This window comes from Nesoenas mayeri (genome assembly GCF_963082525.1).
Source record: "Nesoenas mayeri genome assembly, chromosome: 22".
Taxonomy (NCBI): Eukaryota; Metazoa; Chordata; class Aves; order Columbiformes; family Columbidae; genus Nesoenas; species Nesoenas mayeri.
Genome location: NC_137572.1, coordinates 6,226,311 through 6,240,146, shown reverse-complemented (window position 1 = coordinate 6,240,146; position 13,836 = coordinate 6,226,311). Strand labels below are relative to the sequence as shown.

The 13,836-nt window shown below is 52.8% G+C and overlaps 1 protein-coding gene across 1 annotated transcript; it reads right to left on the bottom strand.

Annotated features, from left to right (window-relative positions):
* Positions 1–4,881: 4,881 nt before the first annotated feature.
* OAF (out at first homolog) lies at positions 4,882–12,989 on the bottom strand (the record flags this gene model as incomplete). The annotated part of the gene is made up of 4 exons (XM_080357901.1): positions 4,882–5,156; positions 5,656–5,836; positions 6,373–6,507; positions 12,753–12,989. 4 exons carry the CDS (start codon positions 12,987–12,989, stop codon positions 4,882–4,884), a joined length of 828 nt encoding a protein of 275 aa, XP_080214027.1.
* Positions 12,990–13,836: the final 847 nt, after the last annotated feature.

The following is a 13,836-nucleotide window of genomic DNA, read 5'->3' as shown; positions in this document are numbered from 1 at the left end:
TGGGCTGAAACTGAATGATGCCCTATGAAACAACAAGCACAAAAGGGAAAGTTGAGAGCAGAACAGTAACCTGACTTGGCTAAAAACACAAGACAGGGCTAAGATCAGCACATGGACACTCCTCTTTCCTGACTTGTGCTCTATGTGGTATGTCAGTCTCCCAAGAAGAGGAAAGAAGTGGTAGGCAGCCTCTTCCTTCTCCTCCACGTTGTTTAAAGCTGCAGTATTAACTGACTTCCAGGGAAGCCAGGGAAAAAAATCCCCTAATGTTGACTTGTTTGGTAGGAAGCTGCCAGATCCTCAGCTTACGCTCTGAGCTGTGAAGGGGACCAACCGTCGCCCTGGTGGCACTGCAGTTGCTCTCTGTCCCTGCCATGCGCTACCTTGATGACCTACAGGCCAGGATAGCAGGATGGCATTTAATGCCTGAACTCCAGCTCTGCTCGAACCCCTCCTGAAAGTGTTAACAAGCTCAATTGGTAGCTGCCAGGTACAAGCTATCACACATTCATCTCTCCCTGGCTAATTCACGTTCCAGGGCTCTCAGCTTTCCCACATACTGCTCTCCCTCCCTGGAAAGACAGGTTTCTCTGAAGAGATGGGTGGGCGGGCGGGCAGGCTCTCTGAACCTCACCTCCAACCCAGTCCGACATCATGGGGCTGGAGCGCCTGCCCTTGGCTTGCGTGGTCAGAGAGGACATCCTCAGGAGAGGGCAACACGCTGGGAGGAAAGGGATTGAGGTGTTAAACGAAACTCTAACGAGGAAAAAGAGGAGGAAAGTGTGGGGAGAGATGGAAAGGGGAAAGCAGGGAGGAGGGGAAGTTCCCAGGTCAGACTAACGTTTGCAGGACAGGGCGCAAGGGGAGATTTCTACGGGATGCGTTTAACACTGCTCCAGGAAGCAGAAAGGTGACACGGGGTGGTTTGCGCAGGCAGCTTTTCCTGAGCTGCTGCAGGGGCTGGACTCGGTCCCAAGCCTGTGGCGGAGCCTCAGCCATTCAGGTCCTGATCCTTGGGGCGTTCCTGGGCAGCTGCTGGTCTGTTCTCTAGTGTTTGCAGCATGACCCCCACGTCTGGGTTTTCCCCATCTCGAAGACTGACACGATCAGGTATCTCCACTGCGTCAAACGTGGATTTGCTGGTGGCTTCTAGCCAGCTTGAACAGCCGCCGGGGCAGAGGAGAAAAGCCCTGGAAACGTGGACCACGAAAGGTCTCCTTTTCCCAACATCAGAGCACCTTTTGTACACCCATCGGGAGTTTCAGTTGACACCGATCTTTTCTCCCTGCTTCCTGGTGCTTTTCCCTTGCTCTGGAGCGGCGCAGCCGGTCCCGGAGCCTCAGGGAGGCAGGTCCTTTCCGGTGGTACCTGCGGCCGCACAGGAGTCCCAGGTAGCCGCAGTGCCCTCTCCTGGTACCCTCGGCGTCAGCCCTGTGCCATGCAGGCGAGAGAGAATGTACCCTGCTCATTAAGGCTACCTGAAACACCGGCGCTACCCAGAGACAGCATCATCACTCCTTTCCCTTCTCCAGGAAAAGGCAGATTTGCTTTAACTCCCTCCCGAGGTGATCACTCCTAGATGCTAGCAGATATGCCGCTCTTTTTTATTTTCCTATGGCCATCACTGGATGATCCATCTGCTTTCATCCTCGCGGTACGTGTGTGTTCCTCCACTTCTGCTGCCAGTGTTTATTCCCCTCTCGGAGGAAGATAAGCTCCGCAGATAGCACTTGATTTATGGAGTATGGCCTTTGGACGAGCCTCGCAAGAATGAACTGCAGGAAGATGTTACAAAATTCCCCACTGCTTTTACCTAGCAGCAGGGATTTTTAGTGGTGCTCCTGGCCGACTGCACCTCCTCTCTGTGCCAGACAGGTCTCATGTCTCCACCTGCAACAGCCGCTTTTTGAGGGTGTTGTTGAAGTGCATCAAGAAGAAGGATTTTTCTTCGGAAAGGCAAATGCCCTGCAGAGCAGTTCTGTCCTGGCAAGGCTGGCGAGGCGGCGGGACGAAGGTGCAGCGCCGTTACAGAATGCGGGGCACGGACCACACGCTCCCCGCAGCCCGGCTGCGCCCCCGGCTCCGCCGCGCAGAGCCGCGCTCCGCCAGCACCCACTTGTGGAAGCCGGGAAACCTGCACCGCCGGACCGCGGGCTGCCCTGGGCACGGCCCCCGACCTCGGGGCAGCTGCTCCAGAAACTCCCGGTGCCCCTGGGGACCCCTTCGAGCCCCCGGTGCCCCCAGGGCAGGCAGGTGGCGCACACGTTGAGGGCGCAGCGGGCTGCAGCTCACCCAAGGGACATGCCCTGCTCGCTCGCTTCCCCTCGAAACACAGCTCCACTGGAGCACACACAGAGCCAGAAAAGCCTATCAAGTCGAGCTGCTCTCAGAGTTCCCACAACACAGCACTGGCCCTGCTGCATGCAGAGAGCTAAAAAACTCCCTCTGACCAGCTCATAAAAGGCTCCTCCAGCACGCCACAGATCCAAGGAGATGGCCTGGTACTGCTGTGCACCATGCTGCTTTCCCAGGGCGGCCTGGGAATGCCTCAGCTCAGTGCAGCCGAATAACCAGGGAAGGGCTGAGATGTCGCTATGATACAGGTACACCAGAGCCTCGCTTCTACAGAACAAGCACACCCAAGTTCGCCAGGATGTGAACCGATGCTCCCAGAGCGAACTCGTGTCCCCTCCCCAGCAGCCCTGTCCAGGAGATAACAGTGGGAATGGGTCACGCAGGGCTCCCAGCACCAAGACACACAGCCAGCCCGCAAGCCTCCCTTCGCTGCTCACAGCCCACCTCACCTCTCCGCTGGATTTAACTCCAGCAACAGGGACAAAGTCCCACACTGTCCTGCTGCAGCAGGAGCCGAGGCAGCAGACAACAGACCCCTGTAAATTCTGCCCATATAAGTGAGAAGAAGCATTTTCAGCCTGCCCAGAAATCACGGTAGGGGGCTAAGTTGTCTTAGAGGCTCAAGCAGAGAAGGGCAGAAGTTGTAGAAATTCTTGTCCCATCTCTGCATTCACCACACTAGGGGGAATCAGTACTCCACATTTCTCCCTCAAGCAGCCACCAATCTAAGAGCTAGACCTGAGCTGGACAAAACCACTGCTGCCCTATCTCCTTTCAGCTATAGCTGCGGGGGAATAGACAAAAAATGCTCCATTACGGCTGCTGGACTCAGACAAGCCTCCAGCCACATCTACATCGCAGCCCCCATGGGAACCCAACCTTCACTTGGAGAGAAGAGCAGGCACCAGGCTGCCTGGCCCCAGGACCTGCTGCTGGTCCTCACCAGAGCTCAGGCTCCAAGCTTCCACAGCTGCTGAGACGAGTCAAAGCTGCCTCTGTTCTGCGGGGCTGAGAGGCAGAGCCACTCTGCCATGCCGAACAGCAGGACCATCCTCCCCATCCACAGGTCTTCAATGTCCCAGGCACAGGCTTGAGACGTACCCATAAAGTAGCAACTCCAAGAACGCAAATGACTGGATCACACACCGACGACGATGCACAAAGAATCTCTTAGGCCAGGGATGCTTTATAAAAATCAGTTTATTTTACCTTACAAATGATAAATAATTGGTTTTAAAAAAATCATTTCAAGTGTGTTTTACTTCATGTTGCAATATTAAAATACCTTTCCCTTCTCCCCACGCTTAAGTGATCAATACAAAAATAATTGTGACCAAATATTTTTGTCAAAAATTCCAATATTTTAGGCAAAAAGGCACATTGTGAAGGCTTTTCACCAGGAGGTACAGGGATCCACAATGACCCCCAACAGCCTCTCTCCGCTCCCTCTTGTTCTGATGGAGTGGAAGAGGACACAGGGACCAGGTAACACTCCTGCAGTGCTTTTTGCCTGGTGCCCTCCAAGTACGTACCGAGGCCACGGTCAGCTTCAGTGTCATCCCTGTTTTACATATGGGGAAACCAAGGCACAGCAAGGCAGTACAATTATCTAAGAGCTTCTTGTGAATAGCTGGCAGAGTAGAACATAAAACCGGACGTAGATGTAGAATGTTGTCTTCTTCAAAACAACAGCGCAAACCCACCTGGGATCAGCCTCCCTCTTTGCAACCACAGTGTTATGATGGTAGTCACAAGTCTCTAGATGTTTCTTTCTTAGTGTGAGCGCTATAGGACCAACACAAAAAGTTGGTCCTTCACTAGTCTAAATGGGGATTAATCAGAGCCCTAATTACCAGCCCTTTAGGGGCAAAAGTAATTGCTGGGATGTATCCCCCCATTATACTTTCTAGCCACAGGGAGGATGTAACACCCAGCTGGACTCTAGAAAAAGCTATAGGCAGGCTCTTGCTTTGGGAAAGCTTCGTACCTTCCTTGTTCAGGGTATGTGGTCCCATAAATCAGCTGTTTCCCCATTGGGAAACGCTGTTGTGTCACCAGGAGGTCAAGTCAGCGAAAGGGCTGCTTCGGTGGCAGAGATGTTTGACAAGCCAGGTCATCAAGACCATTTCTCTCCCTGCCTTGACCACTCATTCAGGATGCTCAAGGCTGATAAATGATCAGAGCTGCCCCCCTTCACATCTACTAACTCCAGACCAGGGCAAAACACACTTCTCACGGTGTTCCACCTCCAAAACCTGCTTCTTCCAGGAAGCCGGGTGTCCCGGCAGCTGGCAGGAGAGCATCAGCACAGCGAGCTGAGCCCGCTTGTCACGGGATGAGGCAGCGGCAGGTGGGGAGGAGTCACAGAGGGCCAGAAGGGAAGGCACACACAGAGCTCTCCTGGTACAAGGCACCGCTGTGAACTGTGTTCCTTCTTTGGAGCAGCTGGCTCCAGGAGGCCCTTAGCATCGTAAATGGTGGCAAGAGGCAGATGAGCCGCCCCTTGAAAGGCCTGGCCTGGCTAAGCTAGGTCTCCTCATCCCAGAGACATAGCTGCTTCTGTGGCACATAGTAATCAAAGGTGTAGCCCTTCTGGCAGCTGCGGATGCCGCATTTGTAAGAAGAAACCTTGCCCGCAGCATCGCGGCTCTTGCAGTACTTCAGCATGCACGGGTACCACTCGATGCTCAGCGAGTAGCTGCAGATGCAGGGTTTCCAGCGGTCCGCACACAGCTTGCAGCGCTGCAGGTCAGGGAGATCAGATGTCTGCGGCAAGACCTCGAACATGGAGCCATCCACCCCTGCGGGAGAAAGCACAGACACTGCTCGGGGCACTGGCCAAAGGACAGAGTCACCAGGGCAAGCATCGCTCTCCATGCACAGTGTCCAGGACAACCAAGGAGAATGAGGTTAAACAGAGTGCATTTCCAGGGGCTGTTTGGACACGAGTCTGAACAGAAACCACGGGAGAAGAAAGGGCCCTGGGAAAAGCAAGCTAAAAGGCACACAAAGCATGTAAAGAACATATTTATTTAGGGTGGTGGACCAGGTGACAGGCTGCCTTGAAAATACCTGCTCGATTAGGTCGACTAGGAGAGCACCACCAAAAGAAGTCAGATATGCTAATAAATAGACTAGCGCCAAGTGCAAGCAAGCGATACACATGCCTTATCCACTGTAAACACAGTGAAGGAAAAGCCAAAATGAGCTGTGCTGATCACCAGAAACTTTGCAGGGGAGATCACAGCACAGTGCAACTTGCTGACAAAAGCAGTTCTAATGAAACTGAAGGAAACTTACCTTTTTCCAACCAAAATTTGACATCTTCTTCCCGGGTGTAAATTGCTTCTTTGGCTTCTGCACAGACGTTGTGGATGTGAGAGCTCAGCTGGGCCCCCTTGCTGAAGTTGACAGCTACGTCCATGCTGAGATGCTCCAGGCCCCGCACCTCCTCAGCCTGCCGCACTGTCCTGGGATTTTTCTGCAGAGGATGAAGTCATGAAAACCCAAATTCTAGTTGTAACAAATCATCCCTTAGTGCACGTCATGATTTCGTGCCAACATAAGATGACGTACACATGGATGCTCCTCTGTAAATACACCCGCATCCTATCCGGATGGAAGGCACTTAAAAAACTTGTTGATGATGAAACTGATAATAGTTTATCACTGCTCTCATTTGCCTGTGATCGTTTCTCAATGCTTTGTCATGATGGATGGTCCCAAATCGGTACTTGAATGGGTAATATGGGGCAGGGACTTTCATAGTGGCTACTCTAGTCATCTACCTACCCTTCGATACAGATTACATTGAGCTAAATCATGCCTCCTAATATATTAGTAGACCACAATCAATATTACTGATGAACTTAGTTTAATACCAAGTCCCTCAAGCAACAGGGTGGGTCTAATAGCTGAACCATCATGCAGCTGCCTGGGAACAGTATCCAAGCTCTAAAAGCCCCTGGATGTACAGAGGATGGAGCTGGCGCTGAAGCCAGATGCAGGGTCCCTTACCTGCCGCAGCTTTGCCATAGACTCGCTGGGGATGATCTCATTGCGGTGAAGCCGAGTGACGAAGCAGAGCGCTTGGAACTGGCTCTGGCCCCTCTCCAGCTCCCCTAAGATTAAGGCACGGAAGATCTTCACCTCCTGACGAAGAGATAAACAAATAGAGAGTCACAAATCTTTGCCACCGGCGGGGTGAACCAAGCACTTGGGGTCAAAGAGAAAGGCTGCAGCCAAAAGAACAAAGCCAAAGGTCTCATACTTCTGCTACCTGAGCACAGGGGTGCAGTCCCAGGTTCAATCCCACCCAAAAGCCTGCAGCATAATAACTGGTGTCTGTAAAGAAGTAAGGGGTTTTGCATCCCTACTGTGGCAAGGACAAACTGCTGCCAAGTCAGATCCCACAAACAACGGCCTCCGAGGAGCGACAAACAATGTCACTTAGCCATCACCTCCATGCATTGCTGAGGGCACGCAGTCCCAAAGCGCCTCTGCTGCCTTTCCTCACTTGCTTCTGAGGAACTGGTATCCTGGAGAACAAATTATTCATTTCTGAACCCAACAGCACGTAGAACAGAAATGAAAGTCAAATTGTTAAAGGCAGAAGGAACCCATTATGACCAGCTGCAGCTGACCTCCTTTTCTGCCTGGGTCAATAATTTTGGCATTTTAGAGCTTTGGCACATAGAAGCTTCTAACATGGATTGTCCAACAGTCCACGTCCAAAACTAGCTTGGAAACTGGTTAGTTACTTTCATGTAGACTCACAAAATACCTCGTTCAATTACAAAACCTCCCTATATCCTGTTCTGGCATAAATCAACACTGATTTCTGTGCAGATACCAATTCATCTGGCTTCTGGCTTCAGGGGCGTTTGTATACTCGGTGGGAGCCTGCTGTCCCCTGCCTTGGTGTCAGACCACGCCACTACATGGGCCAAGCAGATGGATCAGAACAGCATGAAGAGCAATTACTGCCTTTTGGCACCCACACGTTGCCATCGCTCCTCCATAGAGAACTGGACAGACATTTGTGGCTAGGGACCAGCAAGCAGGAGCTATGCCAAGCTGCTAAGAGCATCTCTCTCCTCTTCAGCTATTCCTGTTGTACGGCTCATAAGTTCAGCCTCTTCCAAACCGCTTTCTGTCCCAAGGAGGGAGCCTTTCTCTTTCTGCAAACTCTAAGCAGTGTCCGCACTGAGTTTTATTTCAGACCAGCTCATCCAGCCCGCTATTTATTCTCTGCCTTCTCTTCCATGTCCAGAAAAGGGTACGCAATTCAGTGTACATCTGGACAGTTGAAAAAACAGCTGCAATCTGGGATGTGTTTTCCTCCCCAAGACAGGAGAAAGGATTTTGCTGGGTGCATTTGTTGACTGACAACTCACCGTAACAGTAGGACACGATGGAGGTTTGGGAAGACAGAGGTACCAAAAATGCTTACAAAATTACTATGGAATCTTCATTTTTTGGCAGTTTTAATGAGGAGAATTCCCACCGAGACACTGGCACCAGTGGAACGACCCACGTTCTCATCTACATTTAGTCCAGCTGCCCTCCAGCTGTGCTGTTCTGCTGTGAGCTCCCACGCTGCCCAAGGACAAGGAGGCTAAAATGAGTAGCCAACCCTCGCATATTCCTCAGCCGTGGATTTAATTTGTATTCACTGTGAACAATCAGCACTCAGCCCAACCAAAAGCAAACGGGGATGGCCATGTTTTACATTCGGGCCGAAAACCTCTCCAGGCAGGAGATTAAAACCAGTGCAGTACTTCCCAGGTTGAAGGCAATTTTTGTAAAATGAGAGCATGCTGAGCAACTGATTAATCCTTCTGATCTGCCTATTTAAGAATTAGCCTTCAGACACCTAACCTTCTTTCCTTCTCCTAGCTGATACATACAAGATTTACAGCACTTTTGTTGATATCAAGAGAGGCACGCCGGGAAAGACAAGAATGGTCCAGGTTGGCCAGCACTGGAACAGCCAGCGAGCCAACAAACAGCTTTAATCAGGCTGTTTTGCTCAAGGAGCCAGCTCCTATGGCACGCGTTGTTCTGAAGGAGAAACCCCACCTCTACCTGGCTCCAAGCAAAGCCAAAGCAACCCTTACTGTGCATTTGAGAGCGCGGAAGGCTAAAACTACGCTGGCCCGTTTTCTGGGAGACACGTGGCCCGCAGTGACCGTTCTCTCCTGATCAAGAAGTCTCCCTCCTCTTTTTTCCAGCGCCGCTTCACTTCTCAAAGCCTCATCTGGTTTTCCCCAGCTTCTCTGCCCTGGCTACACAACCCCAGGTGGAGCAAGAACTGAAGCTTGTCACATCAAAAATACATCATGCTTCTCGCACGGAAAAGTCTCTCAAGTTTTTCCTACCCAGAGGGAGCCTTTCCCCCCCCAGCCACCTCACCTCTTTCCCACCAGCAGCAGTGGGGTGAACCAGTGCCAAGGGGGGTACCCGGCCAAGGCAACAAACGGCAGCACCTTTATTTCTGGGTTTCCACAAAATTTCCCAGCAGGGAACAAGTCCCAGCAGAACATCAACTTTGCAATGCAGGGACTCTCCGGATGAACTCATCATGGGGGCGTTGAGAATCCTTGGCCCTGACCTGCACTTGTGTGTCGCGTACAGTTACTGCTATTGTTTAAATTTGGAAGACAAACCCTTGGTGCCACAGAAAACAAGTTCTGCAGCCATGGCTTTCACAGCAAGGGGAGGGCAGCTCCTCTTTCCTAAAGGCAGAAAAGGTATCAGGGCACTGAGCATCCAACAGCCCAGGTTGGCTGTACCTGCCAAAGGGACCTCTAGAAAAGAAACAGCCTTGCAGGAGGAGCATGGAAAACACTGAACCTCTTCCCTCCTTGCACCGTCCTCAGCGAGCTCCTCCAAGGACTGTCATCTGGGCTGCAAGAACAATCCAACCTCCTTTGCTAGGGTTTATCCAGCAGAGACTTACAAGGCTGTGTGGTCTAGATCTGAGCCCAGCATCTCGGCTTCACATTGAGCGAAGCAAACCAGTTCCCAGGGAAATAAATTACTTCAATGCCTTCCTCCCCGCAGCCCATTCAGCTTTCCTGCCAAATTTCTCTCCCCCAAGGACATCAGCACTGCTGTGGGACCCACTTCTGTCTTTGCTGTCGCATGCATGCTCAGAGTGGGGGTACATGCAAAGGGGACATTGCTGCCCGGGGCACTGGTAACACTGGGCCCAATCCCTTACCCCGTCAGCAGCCTTTGCTGCGGTCAGAGCACAGTTCGCGCTGCCCCAGGGGAACAGCTACAGCTGGCCAGAAAACCATTGTGCTTGTACAACACAGAGAATGTGTTATTATACCCACACTGGGGGTCCAGCCAGCTAAGTTAGCCTGATGGGAGAAGGGTTATGTTTTTTAACCCCTCTCCTACTGGAAACGGCTAAAATGAAGACAGTTTGGCGCATCACCGCCTATACTCACTTATCTATAAAGGTGAATAGAGGATGTGCTGGGACAGGGGGGGAAAAACTCCACGTTTTTAGGAGCGATAAGGTTTGACCCTGATTCTTAGAAGCACTGAGCAGCCAGCAACCCCTGCGATGCTCTGAGATGCCTGGAAAACACCCTTTTGTTAAGCATCCTCACTTCAGCACCCACAGCCTGAGGGATGCCTGAAGGTAACTGTCAGGAGAGCTTTTGAAACTGGATCCTATGTAACAAGTGATTTCCCCAAAGCCACAGAGCCAGCAAAGGGCAGCTCTGGCTGTCAGGCAGGCCAGCCTGTGCTCGGCCAGTGGCCACCGCGGTACAGTGGCCATCGCGGTACAGCTGCCATTGCGGTATAGCGGCCACCGCGGTACAGCGGCCTCCGCGGCACAGCGGCCACCGACCGCGCTTGAGGTCAAGAAGGAGCATTTTTTGGTACCTCACTCCAGCTCAGGGTAACAAACACCACTATGTATTAACAAGCCCATTTCAAGGATGCTAAATGACACTTCTTGTATATTTTTGGTATCTCTACAAAGAGAGTGCTTTTAAATTACACGGATATAAATTCTGGACAGATACTTTCCTTTATCACCCGGTCATTTAGGACCTAACACAATGGACCAAATTCTCAAAACACCATCCCAGACTAAAACGTAACACCAGTTTTATTAACAAGAAAAATAAAAGGACTAGCAGCGCAAGCGTTAAAATACCATTACTCAGGCTTTCTCTCTTGTGTTTCCAACACAACTTTTCCAGCAAAAAGAAGCTTTTCTGTATCTTTGTGCTGACCTTGGAATAAACCCACCCACATTGTTCTCAGGCCACTGTTCCAACAATTGACAAGATCATGCTATTCAAATTAGACACGACATTTAGGGTTGTTGTCCACCCTCACTCTTCTTTGCAATACATTTTGTGCCTGACAATACTGAACATGAAAAGAATAAGTGTTTTCAACACATTCTTTCAAATGACAAGAAATGGTCTTCACTACCGCCCTGCCCAGGAAACGTCGAGCCCCAGTCTGAACTCCCAGTGAGCAGTTTGTACTGCGCTAGAGAATGAGGAGAACAGAGCTGGTGTACTCTGAGGACACGACTCCTTCAGGTTCAGCTCTGGAGGGGAGGCAGGGGCTGAAGACAAATGAAATCCCACCGCTGCAGAAGACCCAACCACTGCTCTGGTCCCACCCAGCACCCACAGAAACGAACCATGGTCTCATTACAAATCCTTTCTTCTCCAGCCCCTGGTCTAGCAGCAACTCCTCATTAGGAAAGAAAAAACCCACCTTTGGACTAACCCCCTGCAGTTTAAGCCAGAGAAGTGGAAAAATCATTTGTGCAAAACCCCAGCACTCTGGCTACGCATGAGCACACAGTCTAGCTTGGGAGAGCCAGATCAACAACCCCAGCTGCTTTCAGCAAGGCTGAGAGCCTCGAGACCTCCTCTCTAGAGAGAAGTTGTGCAATGTTAGAGGGATGAGCACCAGAGCAGAACGGGGAAATGCCTGCGCGCAGCCAGAACGGGGCAGAAGGGGAAGCCTGGCCAGGCAGCTGCCTGCTCACATCATTACTTACTGTACTGCAAATTCATCTCCTCAGCTCTCTTCAGCTATTTTTCCAGCAAAGCCATAAAACAGAGAGCCAGTACCCAGCTGCTGTAAAACTGAACGTTGGGAATGGACTTCTGCAAGCCTGATGCATACAAAGCCTTCCAGGAGCAGGAGCTAAGGGGATGCACGGAGCTAGGGATTTAAAAAACTGAAGACACCTTCAGAGAACCTGCCCCCAAAAGCAGCTCAACTATCATAAGGAAAAGCGTGAGAAAAAAACCTAACATAACACTCGGTTGGTTTTGTAAATGATATTTGAGAGCAAGCTCCCCTCAGGAAGAGCTGAGAGTGAAAAATACTGGAACAGTCAACAGCTCGGGACTCTGAAGTCCCCAGGTCACATTCTAGGTTCTCAAAGGGCCTACCTACAAGTTCTGTAATGAGGTTGAATTTCCCTTGGCCAGGAAAACACTGTTGGTATGCAAGTTTGCAAACTGCAGGCTTAAGAGCCCTCCCTCAACTTCCCTGGCATGCTGTGGCTTCTTAGTTGTTGGGTTTTTGTTTTGTTTTGTTTTTTAAATGGGACTGCTTCCTCGCATGTGTGCTGGAGTACACCGTGCATACCATCACATCCAAAATCACCATGGCTTCTGCTAGCGTCTCAAAGACGTAGGCTTGATCCTGCATCCTCCAGATGGAAGAAGACCATTTGAAAGGCTTGAAAGGACACAGGGACCAAAGAGCACAGCAAAAAGGGGAACAGGCACCAGAACAATCCCTGGCAGAAGGCTCCAAGGTTCACAACAAGCTGGGACACAACACCTTCCTATCCCATAGTTTTTAGCTTTCTCCTGCCACAAACTGAAGTCCACCTGAGCAAACAACCCGAATGGAGCGTTGTAACAAGATAACACTGCCGTGCCACTCCGACAGCCGTGCCATCCATGCAGCAGCAAAAAGCTCTTCCCTGGGCAATAGAACGTTTGCTGCAGCCAGCCAAGCCTGGCATGCTCCAAAGAATCCCACAAAACACATACACTGGATTTCCGACCCAATCCTCTCGCTAAGCCCATCTGCCGACCCGTAAGGTGTAAAGGGCCAGAGTTCTCATGCTGCAATCTTTGATCTGCAGCTCAGCCGGGAATCACCGTGGGACACGGGACGCGCAAAACACATTGCGGGCTTTCCCACCGCTACTCTCCTCGTGGTCGAGGGACCAGGAGAGGGGCGCGGGTTCCAGAGCATCCCTGGGAACTCCCCCGGCATCCCACCGCGCTCGCTGGGGCTGCCGCTCCCGCGGGGCGGGCGCAGGCGGCGGGAGCTGCCCGGCGCTGGGACGCGATGTCGGGCAGGAGCCCGAGCCCGATCCCTACCTGTCTGAAGTCGGCGGTGAGGGTGACGAGGGCGCCGTCGGCCGTGCGCAGCTCCAGGCTGATGCAGTCGGAGCCGCTATCGGCCTGCAGGCTCTCCTCCGTCACCTGCCCGCCGGGCAGCCGCACCCGCACCCGCAGCTCTGCCCGCGCCGCGGGGCCGGGCGCGCCGGGCAGCGGGGCCAGCGCCAGCCAGAGCAGCGCGGGCAGCGCCGGCAGCCGGCGCCGGGGGCCGCGCATCGCCCCGCGCCCGCCCCGTCGGGGTGCGGAGCCGGGGCCGGCCGCCGCGGGTTCAGGGCAGGGCCGGCATGGGGCGGGGGGCAGGCGCGGAGCGGCAGCGAGCGGAGGCGCCCGGCCGCGCCCCCGGCCCGGCTGGGGAGGCTCGGCGCACCGCCCGCTCCCCCTTTTCATTCAAGCCCTCGGCGGGCTCTTCCCTCGCCCCCCGCCCGTCACTTCCTTCCCCGGGCCTGGGGACCGGCCCCACGGAGGCAGCGCACCGCCCCGCCGTTAAAGGGCCAGCGCCGGGCCGCGGAATAAGGGCGGGAGCGCCCGCCGAGGGGCCGGGACAGGCAGCGCTGTCCCAAGCAGCGTCCCTCTCCCACATCCCGCTCCCTCCGGGCAGCTGGGTTCCAGGGGATGGAGAGCGACATCTTCTCCTGGCACTTTCGGGGCTCTCCTGCAATTGATTTGCCTTTTTCTTTTTCCCCTTGGAATGCACAACTACCTACAAACCGCAGTTGGAAAGGAGATGGGAGGGCAGCAACAAAACCCGGCACTCCTGCCTGCACAAACGCACACAGAATCCTCCAACCATGTGGTTGCTGTAAATCAAACGACATTTACATGATTGCTGAGGCTCTCAAAGTGCACTGTTACACGTCTGTTGTAAGGCATGCTGGATGTGTTCTGGCCCCTGAGGATGTAATGCGGGCTACTCCGGATTGTCTTTCACAGGCATGTGGACCTGGGTGACTTCAGACTCTGCCACTCACAGTCAAAAGGCTCCCAATCTGCCCTTCACCCACCCAGCGCTGCAATCATTTCCAGATGGGCAGATGCTCATGAAGGGCCCCTTTGATTTCTAAAG